The 24,181-nt window shown below is 42.0% G+C and overlaps 1 protein-coding gene across 3 annotated transcripts in view; it reads left to right on the forward strand.

The window, feature by feature from the left end:
* Window positions 1-3,671: 3,671 nt before the first annotated feature.
* The window catches only part of POLD3 (DNA polymerase delta 3, accessory subunit), a 46,957-nt gene continuing 26,447 nt past the window's right edge, over window positions 3,672-24,181 (forward strand). The window contains exons 1-3 of one of the 3 annotated variants that reach the window (XM_055423669.2): window positions 3,672-3,873; window positions 5,670-5,725; window positions 18,767-18,869. In XM_055423669.2, coding sequence (XP_055279644.2) covers window positions 3,814-3,873; window positions 5,670-5,725; window positions 18,767-18,869 — 219 coding nt within the window. In that variant the 5' untranslated portion in view covers window positions 3,672-3,813. Of the gene's footprint in view, window positions 3,874-4,177; window positions 4,232-5,669; window positions 5,726-18,766; window positions 18,870-24,181 lie in introns of those variants that run through there. The other 2 variants (XM_088843188.1, XM_055423673.2) reach the window with 2 other exon arrangements.

Here is a 24,181-nt window from a genome sequence, read left to right on the forward strand (position 1 = left end):
TTGTATTGTGGTTTTTTAAGCTGGGAACAACATCATCAGTTCTGTGTTTTAGAAATACCATCCTGGAACTGGTGTTAAAGAGGGACCAGATGGGAGTTGGGGGAAGATTGGAACAGAGATCAGGCTAGAGAAGATGTGGATGAGCGTGCATTTCCCTTATACGATGAAAAACAACTTAGAAACAGAAGACTGATGATAAGGAAGGTCTGAAATAGAGCAGGTCCAGGGAGATCAGAAGGATGATGGAGGCATTTCCTCATGGGATAGTGAACAGAGAGATGAGAATCAGTTTGGGGAGAGTCTACCATCTGATTTTGTCTCTTACTCTAAGGAGTCTTGGAAGAAATACTGAAAGGTAAGATGCTTCAAATTAGTCAGCCGAAAGTATATGGAGTGTTTACTAGATAAAATCCTGTCTATAAAAATTGTACAAGTAGAAATGCATGGCGCCTCCCTTTGGGGTCTACCGTAGCAGTGTTCTTTCCAAGTCTCAAGCCTGTTTAGGATCTGGGCTTGGTCCTGACTTTTATCCACAAAAGGTCACCCCTTGTCCCATATTTCTGATCACTAGGACTTTGAAGGCAGCTGAATCTTCCCAGTTAACTTATCAACAATTCTCCCCTTGATAACAGACTATGTAACCATTTCAGACGTGTATGGAAGGAAAGACAACACCTTCCACAAACAGTGTTGTGAAAATCAACAAAAGGGATTATAGAGCAGAACAATGTTTGATTCAATTCCATTCATCCATCCATCTACTCATTCTTCCATTTAGTTATCAGTCAACAAATATTTGTTAAGGGCCTACGCTCTGCCAGCGATGGCCATGCTGGGTGCTGGGAATCCAGGGGGAAAAAGGCCTTTGGAAAAATTTCCATTCATTGGGAATTGAGGATGTGTCACATGCTCTCCTTCTGCAGATTCAGGCCTGCAGTTTCTGAGGCAATCCTGACTGACAATCTTCTACATAGAAAAGACTCCAGAAGGCCTGTCATACTTCCTTCCCAGACAAACACCCACCACCACTGTTGCTTAGGCAGGCTTGTTGTGAAATCATGATCCTCACCCCATTCTCCTCTCTGTTTCACAGAGTTAATTAGCCAGAGTTGTCTCTACACTCTATCTTCAGTTCCTTTTCTTATTCTTCCTCACTTCTTGAATCACTGAAATCTGGCTTTTGTGCCTCTTTCACTCCTCTGCCCAATGTCACCAGAGAGTGTGTTAGTCACTCAGTTGTGTCCAACTCTTTGCGACCCCATGGACTATAGTCCTCCAGGCTCCTCTGTCCATGGGATTTCCCAGATAAGAATACTGGAGTGGATTGCTATTTCCTTCTCCAGGGGATCTTCCTGACGCAGGGATTGAACCTGGGTCTCTCTCACTGCAGGGAGATTCTTTACCGTCTGAGCCACCAGCAAAGCCAATGTCACCAGTGTAAGTGTGTGTGTTAGTCGCTCAGTTGTGTCTGACTCTTTGTGACCCCATGGACTGCCCAGCAGGCTCCTCTGTCCACGGAATTTTCCAGTCAAGAGTAATAGAGTGGGTAGCCATTCCATTCTCCAGGGGATATTCCTGACCCAGGGATCGAACCCAGGTCTCCCACATTGAAGGTGGATTCTTTACCATCTGAGCCACCAGGGAAGCCCACCAATCTCAAGTACAGATACTAACTGTTGATTTCATTGTGTACAGGCATGGCACAAGGATTATGTATATATTATCTGATTAATAACTCTGGCCAAATAAAATTCTTTAATTTTCTCATCTGCACTTTCTCTCAGTCTTCATATCTCACAGTCAAAGACATCGCTATTAACATACAGATTTAGGTTCCAAGTCTAGGCAATTTTTATTACTGTCTTTCTCATTCTCCACTCATCTAACTCATTAGGGGGTTTTCCTGACTCAAAAACAAAAGGAAACCAAGTTACTGAGTTCTCAATTTCTAGTACAAATGATACTATTTTCAGTTCAGTTCAGTTCAGTTGCTCAGTCATGTCCGACTCTCTGCGACCCCATGAATCACAGCACGCCAGGCCTCCCTGTCCATCACCAACTCCTGGAGTACACTCAAACTCATGTCCACAGAGTCGGTGATGCCACCCAGCCATCTCATTCTCTGTCGTCCCCTTCTCCTCCCGCCCCCAACCTTTCCCAGCATCAGAGTCTTTTCCAGTGAGTCAACTCGCCGCATGAGGTGGCCAAAGTATTGCAGCTTCAGCTTTAGCATCAGTCCCTCCAATGAACATCCAGGATTGATCTCCTTTAGAATGGACTGGTTGGATCTCCTTGCAGTATAAGGGACTCTCAAGAGTCTTCTCCAACACCACAGTTCAAAAGCATCGATTCTTCGGCGATCAGCCTTCTTCACAGTCCAACTCTCACATCCATACATGACCACAGGAAAAACCATTGCCTTGACTAGACGGACCTTGGTTGGCAAAGTAACGTCTCTGCTTTTTAATATACTATCAAGGTTGGTCATAACTTTCCTTCCAAGGAGCAAGCGTCTTTTAATTTCATGGCTGCAATCAGCATCTGCAGTGATTTTGGAGCCCAAAAAAACAAAGTCTGACACTGTTTCCACTGTTTTTCCATCTATTTCCCATGAAGTGATGGGACCAGATGCCATGATCTTTGTTTTCTGAATGTTGAGCTTCAAACCAACCTTTTCACTCTCCTCTTTCACTTTCATTAAGCTGTTATCCTTCACTCAAAAATCTCCAAGAAAATGTAAGCTACATTTGGACAGGCTCCCTGTGATATTGATCACAGCTGTACCTGCAGAACAATGCCAGGCCCCTACTTTTTCGTTGTTGTTGTTGTTAACTATATCCTGAATGAATGCATGTTGCAACAAACATTTGAAGTGAGTGCTATTACTATATTCATATTATAGATGGGGAAACAGGCTTGCAGTGGTTAAGCAATTTACCTAAGTTCACACAACAAATATCAAAACCAGGATTCAAATCCAGGATCTAACTCTAGTGCCAGCTCCATTATTCACTGTGCTGCCGTACTGAAAAACACGGCTTAAACGGAAGGATATTTTTTTAGTTCATGTTAGAAGAAATTTTATTTGAAATTCCCCAATTCTTGAGAATAAAGTTCACGTGCCCCTCCACGCAACCTTGCAGGCACAGCATAGTTTGGCTTCTTCCTTCGTCTCATCTCTCCTCGTGTCCTTTTCTCCCAACATTTCAACTGTAATGAAAACTATTCCCAGCAAACACCCCCTCTCTCATTCATTCTGGAAACTTTTCCCTAATTTCTCAGTTCTGAGAGATTATAAAGGCAGTACTTTATCCCAGCTGGCAGGACTTTACTAAAATATTTATTTCTGTCTTTATTTTTCACTGCTGTGTCCTGGTGCCTAGGAAGTAGCTGGAAACGGACTAGGTACCTAATTAATACTCATTGGCTAAATGTGTGACAGGCCAAGGATTATTTTCTCAGTTTACGGGTGGAAAGACCGCGGCTCCTAGCAAGGTGAGGTATCTTGCAGTGCGTCAGCCACGAACCGGCAGACCCTGGATTCGACAGTAGGGTTCCACAGTCAGCCGTTCCAGACCACGCCTGCGCTCCTCGTTCCTCACTTCCGTCAGCTCCTATTAGCCCCACCTACTTCAGCGGGCGCCGTTTCCGAGACTAGTTTGACCCTCGAGCGGCCGCCGTAGCGCGTCGTCTTCGTTGCCGTGGGAAACGACCCGGGACCTGGGAGGGAGAAAAGACGTTTCCCGCCGGCGGGAGCTGCGGTTGTGGCGGCTAGGGGAGCTCAGCTGCAGCGGGACGCAACGCCGCGGCACCATGGCGGACCAGTTTTATCTGGAAAATATAGACGAGTTCGTCACGGACCAGAACAAGATCGTGAGGAGCTAGGACTGGGGAATGCGGGCGTGCGACTGGGGTTTTGGGCCCAGCGAGGGCGGCAGGGGCCTTGATCCCTCTGCGTGTTCCCGCATGGGACTGGTCAAGTGGAGACGGTCCCTATTCCTGGTGCCCCAGGCAGGGCGAGGACTCGCCGGGGAGGACTTCTTCCCCGCCGGCAGATCCAGGTTCCTCGGGTGGGCGTGCTGGGCTCTGCGTAGACCAAGGGCCACGGAGGTCGGGCAGGAAGGGAGGAGCATTAACTGATGTTGTTTCTAAGGCGTCTCTACACGTTTCTGGCAAGGTGGTTGGCGTTTGAAGTCTCAAGTTTACAGTTGAGGAAATTGCGTTTTGACCGGTTAAGTAACAAGTTGTTTAATCTGACCGTCAGTTGATTTCGTTTTCATCCAAGTTTGTTATTGATTCAGGCTTGACCTGCCTCACAGGGTTGAAGTAAAGATCAAGTGAGACGATGGATGTGAGAGCGTTTCGCAAATCGTGATGATTGAGTGCCTCCTGTGAGCTTTTGATAAACATTACTGCGTTTACTTTTTTACAGTGACCCATAGAGGTCGGTCGGAGAAGGCAATGGCAAGCCACTCCAGTACTCTTGCCTAGAAAATCCCATGGATGGAGGAGCCTGGTAGGCTGCAGTCCGTTGGGTCGCTAAGAGTCGGACACGACTGAGCAACTTTACTTTCACTTTTCACTTTCACACATTGGAGAAGGAAATGGCAACCCACTCCACTGTTCTTGCCTGGAGAATCCCAGGGACGGGGGAGCCTGGTGGGCTTCCATCCATGGGGTCACACAGAGTCGGACACGACTGAAGTGACTTAGCAGCAGCAGCAGCAGCATAGAGGTCGGTGGAAGTAGCCTTAGAAAAGGTAGTTGAAGCAGAGGGCCTAAATAATTTGTGGTTAGTAAGGGATAATCCGCCTCCACAGACCTAGGTTTGACCCTTGGGTTGGGAAGATCTCCTGGGAGAAGGGAATGGCACCCCACTCCAGTATGTTTGCCTGGAGAATTCCATGGACAGAGGAGCCTGCTGGGCTACAGTCCATGGAGTCACGAAGAGTCGGACACGACTGAGAGACTAACACACACACAAGGGATAGTCAGTTTTCCAGTCTGTCTGTTCTGCTGATGCTTTCCTCTACATCACACTGCCTTTGCCCGATCTGTGCTGAGTCTTCTAATTACTGGAAACTCAGCGTTTAGAATTGGAAGACTTTGAAGGGAGCGTGACAGGTTACAAGGAAGTGGCAAATGACAGTTCAAGGAAGGAGGGAAGGAAGAGCAAAACTTGATGCCAGTAATTCTCAATCTAACCTCTGATAGAATATTCATCCACTTCATTCATTCTCTGACCCCTGCACCACCTGTGCCCTTTAATATTGATGTGGCTGCAACTTTCTTCAGAAGTTTCTGAGTTGTACACTCCAAAGTAACTTAAGTTCCTGAGTGAGTTTGAAGAAAGTTTTTGGTGGTGACCCCATAAAAGGACAGAAATGTGAAAAGAAGGACCAGGGTGAAACAGGGAGTGTAAGGAAATTGAGCGCTTTTTCTGTGTATATTCAACCGTTTTAGATTCTTGCATTAATCTGTGATACAGACTTCTTTGTAAAATAAATGCCTGAGTCCTACCTGCCCAGATGGGTGGTTCTTGGCAAAACTGGGGTGGCATTTAATGTAATTTATAAGGCGTAATCGCCTCAGAATCTTTAGGAGCCCTTTGGGCTGACCTGCACTCTGCAGTCATCTAATAAAATTTTTTTAAAAACTCCTTCTTGCAGGTGACATACAAATGGCTGAGCTATACACTAGGGGTTCATGTTAATCAGGCCAAACAGTAAGTACAATTTATTACTAACTTTAATCAGATTGAAACTTTTTGTTTTCTTTTACTTTGTTGTTAGCTTTGCAGAGTCTGTTGATTAGAACTCCGCTCCCCACCCCGTCTTCCCCCACCCAGGGAAATGGGAAAGCTTAGTGTTTCTGTTGCCTTTCTGTTGCCTTTTACTGCTTTTGTCTATTAGTTAAGAGATGGGTGGACTTGTATACAAATGTGTGGTGATATGTTTATTGGGTTTATTTGTAGCCTTGCCTTCTGGTTAATCACTTTGTTATTTCAAAACATTTATTCAGTGGGCTCGCCAGTTCTGTTTAGATTTCAGATTTCTGTGTCTGTTATCTCAAACATCTTTTTTTGCATTTTCGAATGTGCTGCTTAGGTCTCTGGGTGTTATTGACATACTTCCATAATGAGGTCAACAGGTGTTTGACGCAGGCTATATAACAGTATAAGGCGGGAGAGAACACTTAAGAGAAACTAAGAGTATTTACCCTTAGTAATGACATAGGGTATTACCCTTCTTGATTTTGCCCTATCACCTTCCTTGCTGAAACTTGTAGTCCAACTTGGAACCAAAATGGAAAAGGCAGGCTTCTGGATTAACTTCAGAATTTCTTCACCTGCAAATGTCCAGTGGGTAGGAATTGGTGAATAGACTGAGAGCACATATATCGAGTTAAATACTCATTTCATTTGCATTATTCCTGATGGCGGTCTGATTTTTCCCTATTCCTTGACTCATAGGAACATTGTGTGAGTCTTAGAAAAATCCTTGATCTCTAGAATGGGTTGATTTGGCTTGCTGTTTGACAGATTCAGGAGTTTATGATAGATCACAGATTTTTTATTCTTAATGACAGAAGCAAGGAGAAAAATCTCACATTCATAGTAAAACTTAAAACTAGGAATTCAGTCTTTATTTGTAATGGAAGGCCCCAGCCTTGTGTCCCTGTCTAGTGTACATGCATGTGTCCACCCGCTCTCAGGTGCTTGCACTTAGGCCACACCAGAACACCCACTGCAGGGGGCTCCTGGGCCAGCTCTCCTGCCTGTGAAACTGAGGTAAACTAGCTGAGAGAAGGGTCTACCTTACATAAGGTATAGGTAGAAACTTGATTTCTAGACCCGTGCCCCACTTCCCAACTCCAGTCCCAGCAGGTATTTGAGGTTCACCTCCCTTCTCAGCTCCTCAGCACAACAGTTAAGTATTTACAGAGAGAGCTTCTAGGAGTTTTATTTACTTACTTTTGGCTGCGTTGGGCCCTCACTGCTGGCGCGTGGGCTTTCTCAGGTGGGAGCTACTCTCTGGTTGCAGTGAACAGGCTTCTGTCTGCTGTGGCTTCTCTTGTTGTGGAGCCAAGGCTCTAGAGCATGAGGGCTTCGGTAACTGTGACATACAGGCTAAATTGCTCCATAGCATGTGGGATCTTCCCAAACCAGAGATCAAACCTGTGTCCCCTGCATTGGCAGATGGATTCTTAATTACTAGACCACCAAGGAAGTCCCCTAGTTTTGACTGAGATGTTTATGCCTTCAAGACTTAAAACTCTTGGCTCAGGGCTAGGTTTATACTGATTTTGACTATTTGAGATTGCTCTTGCTAAGACTAGTCCAGGCCCAAACTTAGCAGGTTCAGATAACTTTAGAACTGGATACCCATAAGAGTAATTGTTTGTTACAGTTCAGTTCAGTTCAGTCGCTCAGTGGTGTCCGACTCTCCGCGACCCCATGAATCACAGCACGCCAGGCCTCCCTGTCCATCACCAACTCCTGGAGTTCACTCAGACTCAAGTCCATCGAGTCGGTGATGCCATCCAGCCATCTCATCCTCAGTCGTCCCCTTCTCCTCCCGCTCCCAACCCTTCCCAGCATCAGAGTCTTTTCCAGTGAGTCAACTCATTGCATGAGGTGGCCAAAGTATTGCAGTCTCAGCTTTAGCATCAGTCCTTCCAATGAACACCCGGGATCGATCTCCCTTAGAATGGACTGGTTGGATCTCCTTGCAGTCCAAGGGACTCTCAAGAGTCTTCTCCAACACCATAGTTATGAATGTTTAAATATGAAATGAGGTTAACTATTACTACTAATATATAAGCCTATTGAGATTAAAGGTGCATGCTGAGGACTGGAGATGAAATAAAGTTGCCTGGAATTTTACTGTAGCTACCCTTTTTTCCTATAATTTTTATGGAATTAATACACACATTTTAGCCCTTGCCTGTCTACCAACTTTATCCCATAGCACTTTCTATCTCACTTATATTTTAGCCATGTTTACCTTTCTGTTCCTTAGATATGCCAAGCCCATTCTTACCCAAGGAAATTTGTACCATTCTCTCTGCCTGGAATGCTCTTCTCACAGCTCTCCTCACTGTACACGGTTCAGCTCAAATTTCACACATGACTTCGTGTAACAGCTCTTTCCTAATGCTCTACTCCTCTCTCTCTGTCTCTGTTAATTTTTTTTCATAATTATTTTTAAAAGCTTTCTTTAGATATATTTCATATATCGTACAGTTCACCTATTTAGACTGTACAACTCTTTGATTTTTAATATATTTACAGAGTTGTGCGGTCAGCACTATAGTTAATTTGAGAAGATATTCATCACCCCAGAAAAGAAACCCTGTATCCATTAGCAGTCCTTCATCATTCCTGCCCCCCAACCCCCCAGCATCAGGCAACCACTAATACACTTCTCTGTAGATTTGCCTATCCTGGACATTTCATATAAGTGGGATCATATAATAAGCAATCTTGTGTGTCTGATTCCCTCTCCTTAGCGTATCTCCAAGGTTTGTCTATGTTAAAGCATGTGTCAGTACTTCATTCCTTTTTGTGGTTGAATAATATTCCATTGTATGGTGTAAGTTCTCTGCTGCTGCTGCTGCTAAGTCACTTCAGAGCTGCCATAACAGAATACTACAAACGGGTGGCTTGAAACAACAGAAATTTGTCTTAGTGGAGGCTTAAAGTCCAAAATTAAGATGTTGGCCAGGCCGTGTTCTTTCTGAAACTTTTACAGAAAAATCCTTCCTTGCTTCTTCCTAGCTTCTGGTGGTTTACTAGTAGTCTTTGGCATTCCTTGGTTTGTAGCTGTATAACCCCACTGTCAGTGATCACGTTATCGTGACTATCTTGGTCGTGAAGATCTTTTTTGTACAGTTCTTCTGTGTATTCTTGCCACCTCTTCTTAATATCTTCTGCTTCTGTTAGGTCCATACCATTTCTGTCCTTTATCGAGCCCATCTTTGCATGAAATGTTCCCTTGAAATCGCTAATTTTCTTGAAGAGATCTCTTGTTTTTCCTGTTCTGTTGTTTTCCTCTATTTCTTTGCACTGATCACTGAAGAAGGCTTTCTTATCTCTCCTTGCTATTCTTTGGAACTCTGCATTCAGATGCTTATATCTTTCCTTTTCTCCTTTGCTTTTCGCTTCTCTTCTTTTCACAGCTATTTGTAAGGCCTCCTCAGACAGCCATTTTGCTTTTTTGCATTTCTTTTCCATGGGGATGGTCTTGGTCCCCGTTTCCTGTACAATGTCACGAACCTCCGTCCAGAGTTCATCAGACATTCTATCTATCAGATCTAGTCCCTTAAATCTATTTCTCACTTCCACTGTATAATCATAAGGGATTTGATTGAGGTCATATCTGAATGGTCTAGTGGTTTTCCCTACTTTCTTCAATTTCAGTCTGAATTTGGCAATAAGGAGTTCATGATCTGAACCACAGTCAGCTCCTGGTCTTATTTTTGTTCACTGTATACAGCTTCTCCATCTTTGGCTGCAAAGAATATAATCAGTCTGATTTCGGTGTTGACCAGTGATGTCCATGTGTAGAATCTTCTCTTGTGTTGTTGGAAGAGGGTGTTTGCTATGACCAGTGCATTCTCTTGACAAAACTCTATTAGCCTTTGCCCTGCTTCATTCCGTGCTCCAAGGCCAAATTTGCCTGTTATTCCAGGTGTTTCTTGACTTCCTACTTTTGCATTCCAGTCCCGTATAATGAAAAGGACATCTTTTTGGGGTGTTAGTTCTAAAAGGTCTTGTAGGTCTTCATAGAACCGTTCAACTTCGGCTTCTTCAGCATTACTGGTTGGGGCATACTTGGATTACTGTAATATTGAATGGTTTGCCTTGGAAACGAACAGAAATCATTCTGTCATTTTTAAGATTGCATCCAAGTACTGCATTTCGGACTCTTTTGTTGACCATGATGGCTACTCCATTTCTTCTAAGGGATTCCTGCCCACAGTAGTAGATATAATGGCCATCTGAGTTAAAGTCACCCATTCCAGTCCATTTTAATTCACTGATTCCTAGAATGTCTATGTTCACTCTTGCCATCTCCTGTTTGACCACTTCCAATTTGCCTTGATTCATGATCACTGACCTAGAGCCAGACATCTTGGAATGTGAAGTCAAGTGGGCCTTAGAAAGCATCACTACGAACAAAGCTAGTGGAGGTGATGGAATTCCAGTTGAGCTATTTCAAATCTTGAAAGATGATGCTATGAAAGTGTTGCACTCAATATGCCAGCAAATTTGGAAAACTCAGCAGTGTCCACAGGACTGGAAAAGGTCAGTCTTCATTCCAATCCCAAAGAAAGACAATGCCAAAGAACGCTCAAACTACTGCACAATTGCACTCATCTCACACGCTAGTAAAGTCATGCTCAAAATTCTCCAAGCCAGGCTTCAGCAATATGTGAACCGTGAACTCCCAGATGTTCAAGCAGGTATTAGAAAAGGCAGAGGCACCAGAGATCAAATTGCCAACATCCGCTGGATCATGGAGAAAGCAAGAGAGTTCCAGAAAACCATCTATTTCTGCTTCATTAACTGTGCCAAAGCCTTTGACTGTTTGTGGATCAGAATAAACTGTGGAACATTCTGGAAGAGATGGGAATCCCAGACCACCTGACCTGCCTGTTGAGAAACCTGTATGCAGGTCAGGAAGCAACATTCAGAACTGTACGTGGAACAACAGACTGGTTCCAAATAGGAAAAGGAGTACGTCAAGGCTGTATATTGTCACCTTGCTTATTTAACTTATATGCAGAGTACATCATGAGGAACGCTGGGCTGGAAGAAGCACAAGCTGGAATCAAGATTGCTGGGAGAAATATCAATAACCTCAGATGTGCAGATGACACTACCCTTATGGCAGAAAGTGAAGAGGAACTAAAAAACCTCTTGATGAAAGTAAAAGAGGAGAGTGAAAAGGTTGGCTTGAAGCTCAACATTCAGAAAACAAAGATCACGGCATCTGGTCCCATCACTTCATGGGAAATAGATGGAAAAACAGTGGAAACAGAGTCAGATTTTATTTTTTTGGGCTCCAAAATCACTGCAGATGCTGATTGCAGCCATGAAATCAAAAGACACTTACTCCTTGGAAGGAAAGTTATGACCAACCTAGATAGCATATTAAAAAGCAGAGACATTACTTTGCCAACCAAGTTCCATCTAGCCAAGGTTATGGTTTTTCCCGTGGTCATGTACGGATGTGAGAGTTGGACTGTGAAGAAAGCTGATCGCCGAAGAATTGATGCTTTTGAACTGTGGTGCTGGAGAAGACTCTTGAGAGTCCCTTGGACTGCAAGGAGATCCAACCAGTCCATTCTAGAGGAGATCAATCCTGGGTGTTCATTGGAAGGACTGATGCTAAAGCTGAAACTCCAGTACTTTGGCCACCTCATGTGACGAGTTGACTCACTGGAAAAGACTCTGATGCTGGGAAAGGTTGGGGGCGGGAGGAGAAGGGGACGACTGAGAATGAGATGGCTGGATGGCATCACCGACTCTGTGGACATGAGTTTGAATGAAGTCCGGGAGTTGGAAAGGTTGGGGGCGGGAGGAGAAGGGGACGACCGAGAATGAGATGGCTGGATGGCATCACCGACTCTGTGGACATGAGTTTGAGTGAACTCCGGGAGTTGGTGATGGACAGGGAGTCCTGGTGTGCTGTGATTCATGGGGTTGCGGAGAGTCGGACACGACTGAGCGACTGAACTGAACTGAACTGAACCCCACTGTCTGCCTTCATAGTCACTTGGCATTCTTCCCTGTGTGTCTGTCTCTTCACATAGCCATATTATAAGGATACAGTCATAGATTAGGAGCCCACCCTGCTCCAGTATGACCTGTCTTAACTAATTACATCTGCAAAGGCCCTGTTTCCAAATCGGGTCATACTCTGAGGTACCGGTGGTTAGGAATTCAACATATCCTTTTGTGGGGGACACAAATCAACTCATAACGTATGGATATACAACATTTTATTTGTCCATTCATCAACAGATGGACATTTGGGTTGTCTCCACATTTGGGGCTTTAATTAATAATGCTACCATGAACATTTGTGTACAAGTTTTTGTGTAGACATGTTTTCAATTCTCTTAGTATACACCTAAGATTGAAATTTCTGGGTCATATGTAAAATTTTGAGGAGCTGAGGTGATTAACTTTTTCAGAGTGACTACACTGTTTTCCAATCCCACCAACAAGGTATGAGGTTCTACTTTCTCAACATTCTTGTCAACTCTTCCTACCATCTGTCTTTTAATTTTAGCCATCCTAGTGAATATGAAGTTTTATCATTATGTTTTTGATTTGCATTTCTGTAATGGCTAGTGATATTGATCATGTTTTCCTGTGCTCATTGACCATACGTGTATCTTCTTTGGAGAAATACATGTTCAGATCCTTTGCCCATTTTTTTCCATGGGTTTTTTGTGGGTTTTTTGTCTTTACTATTGAATTGTAAGAGTTCTTTATGGATTCAAGTCCGGATTTGTTTATTTGACTGTGCTGGGTCTTAGTTGTAGCGTGAGGGATCGTTTTTGGTTGTGTCATGTGGGATGTTTTTAGTTGCAGCATGCAATCTCCTATGTGGTATGCAAACTCTTAGTTGCTGCATATGAGATTGAACCCTGGCCTCCTGCATTGGGGGTGCTGAGTCTTAGGCACTGGACTACCAGGGAAGGCCCTCTACATATTCTAGATACACTGTCCTGATCACATAATGATTTCACCCATTCTGTGGGTTGTCTTTGCACTTTCTTGATGGTGTCCTGTGAAGCACACAAGTTCTTATTATTGATAGTCTCATTTTTTTTCTTGTTTGTGCTTTTTATATTGTATCTAAGGAGGCATAATCTAACCCAAGTAAATCATGAAGATTTAATTCTGTGTTTTCTTCTGAGAGTTCTATAGTCTTAGCTCTTAAATCAGTAATTATCACTTTAACATTTCTACATATTTTGTTCTTATTATACTTCTTCACAGTAAGAGTACACTGTAGTTTTCAAATTAGATGTTGGTTCAAGGTAACGTGTAAATGAAGCCCTAAAATGTTTATAGGCATACCTTATATTATTGTACTCCTCTTTATTGCATTTTGCAAATACTACCTTTCTTTCTTTCCTTTTTTTTTTTTTTACAAATTGAAGGTTTGTGGTAACCCTGAGTTGCGCAAGTCTATGAGTGACATTTTTCCAACAACGTTTGCCTATTTCTTGTCTCTGTGTCACATTTTGGTAATTCTCATCATGTTTCCAACCCTCCATCAGCAAGAAGATTATGACTTGCTAAAGGCTCAGAGGATGGCTAGCATTTTTAGCAATAAATTAAAAAAAAAAATTAGTTACTTGGCCTCATCGGGTCTTAACTTGTGGCAAATGTGCTGTTTCGTTGTGGCACTCGGACTCCCCAGTCATGATGCGCAGACTTAGTTTCCCTGCAGCATGTGGAATCTTATTTACCCTACCAGGGATCGAACGTGTCTCCTGCATTGCAAGGCAGATTCTTAACCACTGGACCACCAGGGAAGTTCACAATAAATTATTTTTTAATTAAGGTGTATACATTGTTTTGTAGACATAATGGTGTTACACCCTTAATAGACTACAGTATAATGTAAACATAGCTATTATATTCACTGGGAAACCAAAAATTTATTTGCTTTGCTTTGTTTTGATATTCTCTTTATTGCAGTGGTCTGGAAGTGAACCTAAAATATTTCTGAGGTATGCCTATAAATAATAACTATTTTCTCAGGCATCATTTTGCATATGGTGTAAGGAAAGGGCCCAACTTCATTCTTTTGCATGTGGATATCCAGTGTTCCAGCATTTCATAATTCTTATTTCCAGCTGACATTTTCTCGCTTATTGTATGCCCTCCTCCCACTAGAATATAAACTCCATGAAGGCAGGAAACTTGTTTATCTGGTTCATCACTGTTCCAGTTACTGTTGCTTTGTAACAAATTGCCCCCAGATTTAGCAACTTGAAACAGCCCTTTTATTATGTTCATAGATTCTTCTGATTTGGATCTTGGGCGCGGTGCAATGAGAATGGTTCTCTCTGTTCCATGATGTCTGGTGCCTCAGCTGAGAGGCGTCAGTGACTGAGGCCTGATCATGTGTAGGCATCTTTATTCTCATGTCTGTCAGTTGTTGCTGGCTGTCAGCTGGGACTTCAGCAGGGGCTATTGACCAGTCATCGTGTGTGACCTATTTATATGGCCTGGGCTTCTTCAGAGCGTATTTTCGGGTGGTGAGGCTTCTTACCCAGTAATTCATGGCTCTAAAAACTCACATTCCAGTGCAAGGCAGAAGCTGATTGCCTTTTCTTATTGGCCTCAGAAGCCAAGCAGTGTTGTGTCTGCTTCATTCTTTTGGTTACAATATTCATTGTAGCCTTCCCAGATTCAAGGGGAGAGGATGACTCCACCTGTCTATGGGAAGGTGAAGAAGAATGGGAGATGTTGTGGCAGCCATCTTTGGAAAATACAGTCTGCCACAATCATTGTATCTTCACACCTGGCTCATAATATTGTTGTTCAGTCACTCAGTCACGTCCAGCTCTTTATATCCCCATGGACTGCAGCATACCAGGCTCTTCTGTCCTCCACCGTCTCCCAGAATTTGCTCAGATCATGTCTGTTGGGTCAGTGATGCTATCTAACCATCTCATCATCTGCCTCACCCTTCTCCTTTTGCCTTCCATCTTTTCCAGCTCATAATAGGTGCCAGTGAATATTGAGTGAGTTCTGGGCACTATGGTAGATATTTTCACAAATGTTTATCTCATGTAATCTTTATAACAATCCAATATAATGGGTGTTATCAATCTCCTTTAATACATGAGAAAACAGAGACTTAAGAGTGTCCTGTCATCCTTTTTTTTCCTTATCTATAGTGAGAGCATTTAAATTATCATTGTTGGCACTGAGGGCAGTGACTGGGCATGGTTGTTACTGTTTGCCTGGATTCAATAAAGAAATATTTTTTCAGGTTTTACTACATTTTCAGCATTATTCTAGGCCCTGTTATAAAACAGCAAATTAGACAGACAAGGTCTTTCTCATCGACTTAAGATAATTTCAGGCTATAAAAATGCTGTGAAGGAATTAGATTAGGGAAGATAATATAGACTATACAGCTTATATATCTTAGGGAAAATTATGGGTGGAACTGATCAGGAGGGATGAGAAGGTGTATAGTTAATCATCTTGCAGGAAGTGCATCTTGTAGGAAGTCATATTTATTGTCATTCATATTTAAGAATATTTTGCATGTTTTGTTGCTGAGATGTTTGACACAAATTAGATGAACGTGTTTTAGAGATTCAAAAGACATGCAGAAAATTTGAAAGAGCTTATGCAGTGTTGACCATCTTGTTACTATAAAACAGAACGGGTTGATCTGGTGAGATGGGTGCACAGAGGACAGTGACTGTAATGATCAAGCGAGACTGTGAGTTGTTGATAAAAGACAGTGCATTTCACCGGCAAGCTGGGAGTATCTTGGTATAGTCCCTGCCTGCCATTTCTTCTGCTAGTATGGTCCTAACTAGCATAAATAAATCAAGATGTTCATGACTCTGTGTTCCTCATCTTTTCTAACATAATTGCTGCATGGAAGGAAATACTAAAGAGAACAGGAGAGAGAAATCAACAAAAATGCTGATTTTTTTTTCCCCCTCAGGGTGTTTATAGTCTAGTGGGGATGGCAGATGTATAAACAATTAGAATACAGTGTGGTAAGTGCTATAAAAACAGATGTGGGATAGTTCATGTTAGAACTTAGAAGGCAAGGCTGCCCTGCTCACTTAGCAGTGTTAGGGAAGGCTTCACATAGGAGATAATAACTGAGCTGCTGTTTTGATGAGGAATTAGGTAGATGAGGTCTGAGAAGAACATTCTAGGCAGAAGGAAGGGCATACAAAAGAGCTAGGAGAACTGCAGAATGTTTCATAAGGCTGAAAATAGTGTGAGTATGGGAGAATGGTGAGAAATACAGGGGCCAGAAGAAGAAGTCTTACACGTCACTGATGGACCTGTGGCTCCTTAGGGGATAGGGCGCTACTGAAAACTTTTGAACAAAGTGTAATACTTCAGATAAGAATAACCAGCTACCTTTTCAACAGCACTTAATGGCTAATGGGCATCTCAGATTTAACATGCCTCAAAACATTGGAAGGACTGATGTTGAAGCTGAAACTCCAATACTTTGGCCACCTGATGCAAAGAGCTGACTCATTTAAAAAGACCCTGATGCTGGGAAAGATTGAGGGCAGGAGGAGAAGGGGACGACAGAGGATGAGATGGTTGGATGGCATCACTGACTCGATGGACATGGGTTTGGGTGGACTCCAGGAGTTGGTGATGGACAGGGAGGCCTCACATGCTGTGGTTCATGGGGTCGCAAAGAGTCGGACACGAATGAGTGACTGAACTGAACAGAACTGAAAACTTAATTCCTAATTATTCTCCACCCACCACCATCACCTCCTTCTGGTTTTCTCCATCTCAGTGAATGACAACTTCATTCTTTGAGTTGCTTAATCCAGTCATCCTTGATTTCTGTTTCTCTCATATCTCACAATCAGTCCATCAGCAAATCCTGTTGTTTCTTCCTTTAAGATGTACCCAGAATTCATCCACTAATTACTACCACCCTAGTCTGAGCCACCGTCACCTCTAGCCTGAATTACTGCAGTAGCCTTGTAACTGGCCTTCCTGCTTCCTTCCTTGCTCCTTAATAGTATATTCTCCACACAGCAGTCAGAAATTATGTTATTTGTGCTCTAAACCTTCTAATGACTTCTTTCCTAATGGGCCACAAAGCCCTACATGTCTCACGCTTGGCTCTCTTCTTTCCTTCTTCCTTATTCAGCACACTCACCTTTTCTGTTCCTTGCACCTTGCTTACATTCTTGCCTCAGAACCTTTGAATTTGTTGTTTTTTCTGCCTAGAACAGTCTTTGCTGAGATATCCACATTGGTGGCTCTTTAACTTCCCACAGGGCTCTGTTCATGAGGCCTTTCCTAATCTTAAATAAATAGCAAAACTTCTTAGACACTATTCTTATAGTCTTTTTTCTCCCTATAGATTACTACCATCTGACTTCTTTGTTTATTATTTGTCTCTCTTTTCTTCAGTACAAACTCTAAATGGGTAAGGACTTTGACTGCTTTGTTCACTGTTCTATCCCCAAGGCATGGAGTATGAAGTAGCCATCCAGTTAAGTTTTGTTGACAGATGACTTGATTTGCATTTCTAAAACTTTACCTTGGCAGCTTTGTGGATAGTGAAGGGGAAGGGGGTATGAGGGAGGCCTTGACACTTGGAATTGAAATAGTCCCGTCAAGAGATTTGGAGGGCAGGGAGTCAAGAATTACTTGGGAGGTAAAACTGACAAGATTTGGCACCTCACCAGACTGGGAGATGCGAGGGATAATGACTCCCAGACTTCTGGCTTGGATGGTTTGAGCAGATGATGTTGTTGTTGGGAATAAATGAAGCCGGGGGATGAATGAAATGGGTCAAGGAGAGTATGTCGTGAGGTGACCAGTCATCCTTGGTGTGCCCAAGACTGTTGGTTTTAGCACTAAAAGTCCATGTCAGTAAATACCTCAGATCCAGGCAAACCCAGATGATTGGTCACTCTAGTATAGACTGAAAAGGTAGCTGAAGACAACCCCAGCAGTACAGAAGAGGAGGAGGAAGTCAAGTCTGTGCAGGAAGTAGAGCAGAGCCAATTCAAGAGTGGCAGGAGATGAGTGAGGCATTGGATCAAGGAAGCTAAGAGAGTAGTCCACGGTGTAGGTTGAGTTTCTCTTGGAGCTTTTGTTTCCAGCCATCCTTGGCAGAAGTATGACATGTTACAGAGGCTTGGTAAATGTTTCTTGAAATAAACAACATAGATGATGTCTCTTTCCTTGATGTTAAACTGTAAGTTACTGAGGGGAGTCAACTTCTGATGCTAGTCAGATCTCAAGGATAAAAACAAATTTAGGGAATGTTACTAAAAGCAACATTATTTCTATAGTGAATACCTGGCAGTCTTAGGTTAATGAATACTGGGCAGTGTGAGTAAACTGTTACTTTGTGGTTTTGAAACAACACTGATACTGAATGATCCTAAAATTGGCATTTCAGAGCAGGACCCTTGTGATCATCTATAAGATGGTTCTTAATGTTTTGGAGTAATCCTTCTGCAAATATGTTGAAAACCTTGAACTATCTCTACCCTCTCCCCACCTCCTTCCCCTTGCAAAACACATTTTACTTACAGTATTGAGGGGTGAAGGATTATGGATCCCAGGGTAAAAGAATTGCCAATCTCATACAGCCCTCTGTAATTATACCTCAGGATATAAAGAGGCCTAGAAAAACTATTTTATCCAGGGTCACATGGCTAAATAGTCACTGAACTTATTCTTGATTGATTATTCTAGCCATTTTATGTCTTTACTTCTTTTAATGCAGGCTCAGTCTCACTTGACCGATTATTAGGTTTCTTTTATTTCAGTTGTTTGGTCACTGTGCTGGCTGTATACAAGTTGACCCCACCCCCTTTGTTCATTCATCTTTTTTTAATTCTTTGTCCATAAGCAGAGTAAAAATATTCTGTATAATATTTGATGGACTGTCAGATTTACTATACCTAACTTTTAAGTCATGAATTAAGAGTCGGTGAGGTAAACTTTTACTAATTACTTACTTGTGCATATTGTTTGTAACAGGATGCTCTATGATTACGTTGAAAGGAAGCGAAAGGAAAATTCAGGAGCCCAACTGCATGTCACCTATTTAGTGTCTGGCAGTCTCATTCAGAATGGACATTCTGTAAGTTCTCAGAATCTTATAATGAGTTTAAATGTGTTTGAGCTATTAATAGTGTTATGTAACATAACACAGGGCAAAAACAACAAGATCCAGTATTATGGAAATTTTAAAAAGGTACTTGAAGACAGTGATTATTTTGAATTTTTAGACTAAACCTAAAACTCTCGAGAAGTTTGGGTAATATCAATACAGAGACTATTATCATCATTGTACAATTTCCCTAGGCAACAAGACATTCCAAACTGTTTCTATTCCTCTTTCTTCCTTTTGAAGCTATGTTGGGAGATCCAACCAGTCCATTCTAAAGGAGATCAATCCTGGGTGTTCATTGGAAGGACTGATGCTAAAGCTGAAACTGCAATACTTTGGCCACCTCATGCGACGAGTTGACTCACTGGAAAAGACTGATGCTGGGAAAGGTTGGGGGCTGGAGGAGAAGGGGACGACAGAGGATGAGTTGGCTGGATGGCATCACCGACTCTGTGGACATGAGTTTTGGGAGTTGGTGATGGACAGGGAGGCCTGGCGTGCTGTGATTCATGGGGTCGCAGAGAGTCGGACACGACTGAGCGACTGAACTGAACTGGGGACAATGGTGGTTAATTTCCAGCCTGTTCAGATGTCAAGCCACACAGGTGTTCAGCAAGTACAATATTTTTTTAAGTGAACTTGATTTTAATTTGAGCTTTCATCCCAGAAGCTCTGCTGAAATAACTCCATTCCTTCTCCTGTACCGGACTGATTCTTGGGAACTTAATTCCTTCTTTCTTGCTTCCTCCCCAAACTGAGGAACACCTCTTTGGTTCTCACTTCCTAAACCTCACCTGAAGGTTCTTTTGCTCGCATACCACCAGCCCTAGAGAATTTAGCCCAAGGATCAAGATCCTCAGAGAATCACGGATGCATGTTTTCCTCTTCTCTTTTGACTTTCCCTGTGACTCATAAGTTCAGAAGCCAGATTTATCAGAATACTTACTGGAATTTGTCTTGTATCGATAGAGTCTTAAGAATGTGAGATTCCAGACTGGAATGGCAATTTAATAATTTACAAGGAGAAACAGAACTATGATCAATGCAAAGAAATAGAGGAAAGCAATAGAAAGGGAAAGACTTGAGATCTCTTCAAGAAAATTAGAGATACCAAGGGAACATTTCATTCAAAGATGGGCTCGATAAAGGACAGAAAAGGTATGGACCTGAGAGAAGCAGAAGATATTAAGAAGAGGTGGCAAGAATACACAGAAGAACTGTACAAAAAAGATCTTCATGCCCCAGTTAATCACGATGGTGTGATCACTCAACTAGAGCCAGACATCCTGGGATGTAAAGTCAAGTGGGCCTTAGGAAGCATCACTACAGACAAAGCGAGTGGAGGTGATGTAATCCCAGTTGAGCTATTTCAAATCCTAAAAGATGATGCTGTGAAAGTGCTGCACTCAATATGCCAGCAAATTTGGAAAACTCAGCAGTGGGCACAGGACTGGAAAAGGTCAGTTTTCATTCCAGTCTCAAAGAAAGGCAATGCCAAAGAATGCTCAAACTACTGCACAATTGTACTCATCTCACATGCTAGTAAAGTAATGCTCAAAATTCTCCAAGCCAGGCTTCAGCAATACGTGAATGAACCATGAACTTCCAGATGTTCAAGCTGGTTTTAGAAAAGGCAGAGGAACCAGAGATCAAATTGCCAACATCCGCTGGATTATCAGAAAAGCAAGAGAGTTCCACAAAAACATCTATTTCTGCTTTATTGACTATGCCAAAGCATTTGACTGTGTGGATCACAATAAACTGTGGAAAATTCTGAAAGAGATAGGCATACCAGAACACCTGACCTGCCTCTTGAGAAATCTTTATGCAGGTCAGGAAGCAACAGTTAGAACTGGACATGGAACAACGGACTGGTTCCAAATCGGGAAAGGAGTACGTCAAGGCTGTATATTGTCACCCTGCTTATTTAACTTATATGCAGAGTACATCATGAAAAACGCTGGGCTGGGTGAAGCACAAGCTGGAATCAAGATTGCTGGGAGAAATATCAATAACCTCAGATATGCAGATGACACCACCTTTATGGCAGAAAGTGAAGAACTAGAGAGCCTCTTGATGAAAGTGAAAGAAAGAAAGAAAGTGAAGTCGCTCAGTCATGTCCGACTCTTTGCGACCCCATGGACCCCTATCAGGCGCCTCAGTTCATGGAATTTTCCAGGCAAGAGTACTGGAGTGGGTTGCCATTTCCTTCTCCAGGGGATCTCCCCAACCTGCTCGAACCCAGGTCTGCACTGCAGGCAGACGCTTTACTGAGGAGAGTGAAAAAGTTGGTGTAAAGCTCAACATTCAGAAAACTAAGATCATGGCATCTGGTACCATCACTTCACGGCAAATAGATGGGGAAACAATGAGAAACTTTATTTTGGGGGGCTCCAAAATCACTGCAGATAGTGATTGCAGCCGTGAAATTAAAAGACGCTTGCTCCTTGGAAGGAAAGTTATGACCAACCTAGACATATTAAAAAGCAGAGACATTACTTTGCCAACCAAGGTCCGTCTAGTCAAGGCTATGGTTTTTCCAGCAGTCATGTATGGATGTGAGAGTTGGACTGTGAAGAAAGCTGAGAGCCGAAGAACTGATGCTTTTGAACTGTGGTGTTGGAGAAGACTCTTGACAGTCCCTTGGATGGCAAGGAGATCCAGTCAGTCCATCCTAAAGGAGATCAGTCCTGAATATTCATTGGAAGGACTGATGCTGAAGCTGAAACTCCAATACTTTGGCCACCTGATGCGAAGAGCTGACTCATTTGCAAAGACTCTGATGCTGGGAAAAATTGAGGGCAGGAGGAGAAGGGGACGACAGAGGATGAGATGGTTGGATGGCATCACCGACTCAATGGACATGAGTTTGGGTAGGCTCTGGGAGTTGGTGATGGATAGGGAGGCCTGACGTGCTGCATGAGGGTTGCAAAGAGTTGGACACAACTGAGCGACTGAACTGAAGGTCTATCAGATATTCTATGACTAGCATATTCTTTCCTTGTTGGTAAACTATTTGGCAAGGCAGATGTTAATTAGATATTTGCAAGTGTAGATGAAATCAGATGTCATTGTATATCAGAAACAAGATTAAGCAGACCTGATTCAAAGATGTGTAGGTTATCTTTGGCTTTTTAAACAGGTAAGTAATTTTATTTTTCCAGTGATTATTATTATTGTAAAAATTGCTTAATAGTACATAGAAAGTAGAAATCTCCTTCTAATCTCATCCTGCAGAGTCTTCCGAAGGATTATTTGAATGTTTCAAGGAAATGTTTGGTTGATTCTTCCTGTGATGTTAGAGGTTGTTGGTTGGCCTGATCCATTTTTTATTAGGTTCCCCATTAGCTTTTCATGTGATGATTTTAGCTGAGATTGATTTTTATCATTACCTTGATCATTATTTCTCTAGAAGTTCCAAAATGGTGATGTTCTAATTCAGTCATTCTTTCTGGATTTACTGGCTGGAATGTTTCTATAAAGAGAAACTTTCTCTCCTCAACTAGCGGTGTTTTCCCTTTTTTTTCCCCCCTGATAAACAGCTCAAGGGGCCTGCCTCCAGCCAGGCTCTGAGTTTATGGATGCTGAACTTATGCCTGTGTTGCCCTTAGTAGGAACCCACTGAATCAGAGCTCTATTCTTATTTACATTGTTTTAGCACTGGCATTTCCACTGTGTTGTTTTTATGCATTTCTAATATCCCTGGGTCGGGAAGGTCCCCTGGAGAAGGAGATGGTAACCCACTCCAATATTCTTGCCTGGAGAATCCCATGGACGGAGAAGCCTGGTAGGCTACAGTCCACGGGGTCGCAAAGAGTCGGACACGACTGAGCGACGGAACGGAACGGAATATCCCCTAAGGCAGCATTTAGAGATACTAAACTGTCTCAGCTGCCAAGTTTTCTCCTGAGGGTACCAATTATTGTTTTTAGGGCTCCTGTTACATAGGTTTGAGTGATTAGTTCCTAATGCTCTTTTTCTCATAAGCTCTGTAGTTTTTATTGTACTATTTTGCAGAACATGACATTTTTAAGAATGCTTGTTTTTTTTTTTTTAAGAGAAAATGCATTATGAAGACATGCCAATATTCTCAGTTCAAATTTACAATTACATTTTTTAAAAACTTAATTTTATATTACTCTTTTTTTCTTATGTTGTAAACTTTGGTTGTCCTAATATTAAAATGAATATGTATTTGCTTTAGCCAGATGCATGAGATTTAGAAAAGCAAAACCAATCATTTTACTAACAATATGATGACTAAAGGCAGTTTAAGGTTTATAAGTGATCCCGAGCATTACTCTGGCAGTTATAGAAATATTTCTCATTCCTCATTACAGCCACATGATCCTACATTGATGGATATACCTTAGTTTATTCAGCAGTCCCTTATTGATAGTTATTTGAGTTATTTACAATCTGATTATTACATATAGTGCCACAGTGAATAGCTCAATGTGTATGTGTTTTGTATGTTTTTGCCAGTGTTTTAGGGTTATGTTCCTAGAGGTAGGCTATATATGAACTTTGCGGAATATTGCCAAATACCTCTCCATTTTCCATTCCTACCAGCAGTGTATGAGAGCACCTGTTTCTACACAGCACATGTCCTGTTTCAGGATCATCTGCATTTCTCTTTTGTGAACTGTGTCTTCATACTTCTTGCCTATTTTCTAAAGGATTGTTAGTCTTTGTTTTCTGTATTATATGTTAGCCCTTTGTGATGTAAGTTGTAGATATTTTTCCCGCTTGACCATTTGTGTTTTTACTTAAAATTGTTGGGTTTTTTTGTTATCCAAAAATGATTTGTTAGTTTTTGTGGATTATTTCAGTTACTTCTGGGTTTTGAATTGCAGTCAAGAAACTTTTCTTTATTCTCAGGTTATATTAGTTTGTAGAAGAATTCACCCATATTTTCTTCTTGTGCATATATGGTTTAATTCTTTACTTTTAGATCTCTGATCCATTTAGAATTTATTTTTTTGTATGGTATGAAACAGATCCAATTTTTAACTGGTTCCATATGATTATACAGTAATTCTCATTATGTTACTTACTGAAAATTCCTCTTTTCCTTGCAGTGGGCAAAGTGCAAGTTTGAGATGCTGTGTTTTTTTATTTTGGGTTTTTTGTTTTTTTTTGTTTTTGTTATTGATATATATATATCGATATATATATATATGTATACTCTCTCACTTTCTTAACATGATTGAGAAGTTTTAAAGAAAGCAAGTTAAAAATGAGTCTGAAACATATATTTTCAGAGGAACCTAATGTTTATA

Source organism: Moschus berezovskii, chromosome 14 (genome assembly GCF_049115385.1).
Source record: "Moschus berezovskii isolate FMDL1 chromosome 14, NW_MosBer_1.0, whole genome shotgun sequence".
NCBI lineage: Eukaryota > Metazoa > Chordata > Mammalia > Artiodactyla > Moschidae > Moschus > Moschus berezovskii.